Here is a 495-nt window from a genome sequence, read left to right on the forward strand (position 1 = left end):
TCCGGGGGACCTCACCTTGGCACCGCCGGTATTCCCGCTCGTCTTCCTCGCCCGCGTCAGCCTTGGCTGACAGGAGCGTGTCCACAGCTCGCTTGCACTCCTGCAGCAGCACGGCCACGACGTTGTGATTATTCATGAAGGCTGATCCCGCTCGGCTGTGAACTGGGTGTCCCCGGGTGCACGGTGATCAATTACTTAAGAGAAGACACGGATTCGAAATGAAAAGGATCCCTTCAAGGCTGAGGTACCTGGCGAACAAAGGAGGGGGAAAATGATTAACTAAAGTATCATCAATTATCCGAAAGGCTCAAGCAGGGAGAAATAATAGGGGAAATACATGAAAATACATGACAGCCTCGGAGGACTCGATCAGAGGAGTGCGTGAAATTACTCTGGGGTCTCACAGACAAACAGGGCGAGGTGAACATCTCGGAGGTGCCAGGGAGAAAGGACGGGCCCTTCGATGGGGCTGTGAAACCCCGGGCGGGGAAGGGA

The 495-nt window shown here is 54.9% G+C and overlaps 1 protein-coding gene across 1 annotated transcript in view; it reads right to left on the reverse strand.

Moving 5' to 3' along the window:
- Positions 1-136, reverse strand: part of ALPK1 (alpha-kinase 1) — a gene marked incomplete at its 3' end in the record, with an annotated part of 22,839 nt that extends 22,703 nt beyond the window's left edge. The window contains 1 exon segment of the mRNA XM_009868751.1: positions 16-136. Within this exon segment, the coding sequence (XP_009867053.1) occupies positions 16-136 (121 nt within the window).
- Between the last annotated feature and the right edge of the window lie 359 nt (positions 137-495).

Source organism: Apaloderma vittatum, unplaced genomic scaffold (assembly GCF_000703405.1).
Source record: "Apaloderma vittatum isolate BGI_N311 unplaced genomic scaffold, ASM70340v1 scaffold12014, whole genome shotgun sequence".
Lineage (NCBI taxonomy): Eukaryota > Metazoa > Chordata > Aves > Trogoniformes > Trogonidae > Apaloderma > Apaloderma vittatum.